Source organism: Rhincodon typus, chromosome 46 (assembly GCF_021869965.1).
Source record: "Rhincodon typus isolate 14 chromosome 46, sRhiTyp1.1, whole genome shotgun sequence".
Classification (NCBI taxonomy): Eukaryota; Metazoa; Chordata; class Chondrichthyes; order Orectolobiformes; family Rhincodontidae; genus Rhincodon; species Rhincodon typus.
In genome coordinates this window covers 8,465,090-8,467,880 of record NC_063377.1, presented here as the reverse complement: position 1 = coordinate 8,467,880, position 2,791 = coordinate 8,465,090, and the positions used below count along the sequence as shown (strand labels likewise).

The 2,791-nt window shown below is 51.0% G+C and overlaps 1 protein-coding gene across 2 annotated transcripts in view; it reads right to left on the bottom strand.

Moving 5' to 3' along the window:
• The window catches only part of isg20l2 (interferon stimulated exonuclease gene 20-like 2), a 9,571-nt gene extending 7,420 nt beyond the window's left edge, over positions 1–2,151 (bottom strand). Inside the window, exon 1 of one of the 2 annotated variants that reach the window (XM_048620427.1) lies at positions 1,994–2,151. In XM_048620427.1, the coding sequence (XP_048476384.1) occupies positions 1,994–2,092 (99 nt within the window). In that variant the 5' untranslated portion in view covers positions 2,093–2,151. Of the gene's footprint in view, positions 1–233; positions 1,251–1,993 lie in introns of those variants that run through there. The other variant, XM_048620428.1, reaches the window with a different exon arrangement.
• Positions 2,152–2,791: the final 640 nt, after the last annotated feature.

Genomic DNA, 2,791 nt, shown 5'->3' with positions numbered 1-2,791 from the left:
AATTTAGCACGGCCAATCCACCCTAACCCGCACATCCCTGGGCACTAAGGGACAATTTAGCACGGCCAATCCACCCTAACCCGCACATCGCTGGGCACTACGGGACAATTTAGCATGGCCAATCCACCCTAACCTGCACATCTTTAGACTGTGGGAGGGAACCGGAGCACCCGGAGGAAACCCACGCAGACACGGGGAGAACGTACAAACAATTCCACACAGAGAGTGCTTACCCACATACTGTTTGAAAGGTTTTCGGGTTCCCTCTGGGCGAGGGAAGGTTTCCTCAGGTCCCCTCTAAACCTCCTGCCCTTAGCCTGAAATTTACGGCCCTCTCCTGTTGATAGATTTCCCTTTCGCAAAGGTATTGATGGATCGGGGCCAAAGGCAGCTCCAAGGAGTCAGGCCACAGATCAGCTATGATCTCACTGAATGGGAGAACGGGACTGAATGGCCTGCTCCTGTCCCTATGTTACTGACCCTTCAACGAAAGAGCATGGCTGCTTCCTATACACATCCATGCCCCGCACACTCTCATCCATCTCAGTCAGCCTTCTCCGACCCTCTCCACTCTCTCGTCATAGATAACCACTCCATCCCACAACCTGCTGAATCTCCTCTGCGCCCCGCTCCAATGCGATCACAGCCTCGGAGGTTACAAACATCTGTGAACAAGCCGGCCAGGGCAAACAGGAAGGCTGGGAGAGGGCGAAACAAGCACGCAGAAGGCTGGAGATACTCAGCAGGTCTGACTGCATCTGTTTGAGGGGGGGGGGGGGGGGGGGTGGTGAGAGAGAGAGACAGCGCGCGAGACAGAGAAAGAGAGCGCGAGAGTCAAACAGAGTCAACGTTTCATGTTCAATAAGACTCTTGTTCAGAATGGTCACTGGACCTGAAACATTAATCTGTTTCTCTCTCCCACAGACTGGCTGAGCTTCTCCAGCTGTCTCTATCTCTGTTTCAGATTTCCAGCACCTGCAGTATTTTGCCTTTACTGAGCTGAGGGAGTGATCTCATTGCGGTCTTTAATAATCTAAAAAAAGGTTCAATTGGGTGGGTATAAATAAGATGTTTCCACTTAAAAGGGGGGTTGGGGGGGGGAGAAGGTTGAAAATTATGAAGATAGGGAATTTTTTTTCTTTATTTGTTAACAGGAGGAGGACGTCGCTGGCCAAGAAACATTTATTGTCCATCCCTAATTGCCTGAGGGCAGTTCTGAGTCAACCACATTGCTGTGGGTCTGGAGTCACATATAGGCCAGACCAGGTAAGGATGGCATTTTCCTTCCCTAAAGGGTATTAGTGAACCAGATGGGATTTTCCTGACAATCGGCAATGGATTCATGGTCATCATTAGATTCTTAATTCCAGATATTTTATTGAATTCAAATTCCACCATCTGCCCTGGCGGGATTCGAACCCCAGGCCCCCAGAATGTTATCCAGGTCTCTGAATTAACAGTCCAGCGATAATACCACTAGGCCATTACCTCCCCTATATAAGGTTTGATTTGATGAGTGCAGCTCCAACTGAACTTAGAGGTTTATAAAATCATGAGGGGCATGGATAGGGTGAATAGCCAAGGTCTTTTCCCGAGGCAAGGGGAGTCCAAAACTAGAGGGGCATAGGTTTAAGGTGAGAGGGGTAAGATATAAAAAGGACCCAAGGGGTAACATCGTCATGGGGTGCATGTATGCCACAGGAAGTGGTGGAGGCCGGTACAATTGCAACATTTAGAAGGCACCCGGATGGGCGTATGAATAGAAGAGGTTTAAGAGGGATAAAGGTCAAATGCTGGCAAACAGGACTTGGTCCAACCGGGATGGGTGGCTCAGAAGAGTTGGACGGAAGGGTCTGTTTCCGCGCTGTATGGTTAAGCAGGACAAAGCAGCCCACTTGATTGGCACCACATCCACAAACATCCACTCCCTCCACCACCGACGCTCAGCAGCAGAAAGATCCACTGCAGAAAATCAAGCCAACTCAGATAGCACCTTCCAAATCCTTGACCATTCCCATCTAGTAAGCACAATGGCAGCAGATACATGGGAACGCCATCTCCTGCGCAAGAGCCCCTCCGAGCCATTCACCATCCCGGCTTGGAAATATATTGGCCATCCTTCAGTGTCGCTGGGTCAAAATCCTGGAACTCCCTCCCTAACTGCACTGCAGCAGTTCAAGACGACAGCTCACCACCACCTTCTCAAGGGATAACTGAAAGTGGGGGTAATAAATGCTGGTCCAGCCAGCGACACCCATAACCCTAAGTGCATTTTAAAAAGCCTGCTGCGTCAGCTGATCTCTAATCTCATCGCCACGTCTCTGCAGTTTTCAAATATCCCTCGATACGTCACTCTCTTCAACATCTAGTAATCAATCTCTCCCCATCACTGACACATTCGGTCACTGACCGTCTGGGGTCGAGGATTTCAACCCAGCCCCAAATGTCCCTTATCCTGGGAGCGTGATCCTTCGTGCAGGAACATCTCACCCCACCCCTCAAAGGCCAGGGGATCAAGCTGATCAGTGATAAATCCAAACCAGGAACGCAAGGGAAATCAACACCGAGACAGCAGGTAGAACGGGGAGGGACTTGCTCCCACGGGAAGTGGGGGCAGGACGGGGATGCGCTCCAGGGGGGAGTGGGGGAGAACACGGGTCTTAATCCTAGATTCTAGAGGGACTCATTCCCACGGGGGACTTGCTCCCGTGGGAGAGGGAAACAGGGGACCCAATCTCAGGGGGAATGGGGGAGAACTCAAACCCAGATCCCAGGGGGATTCGCTCCTATG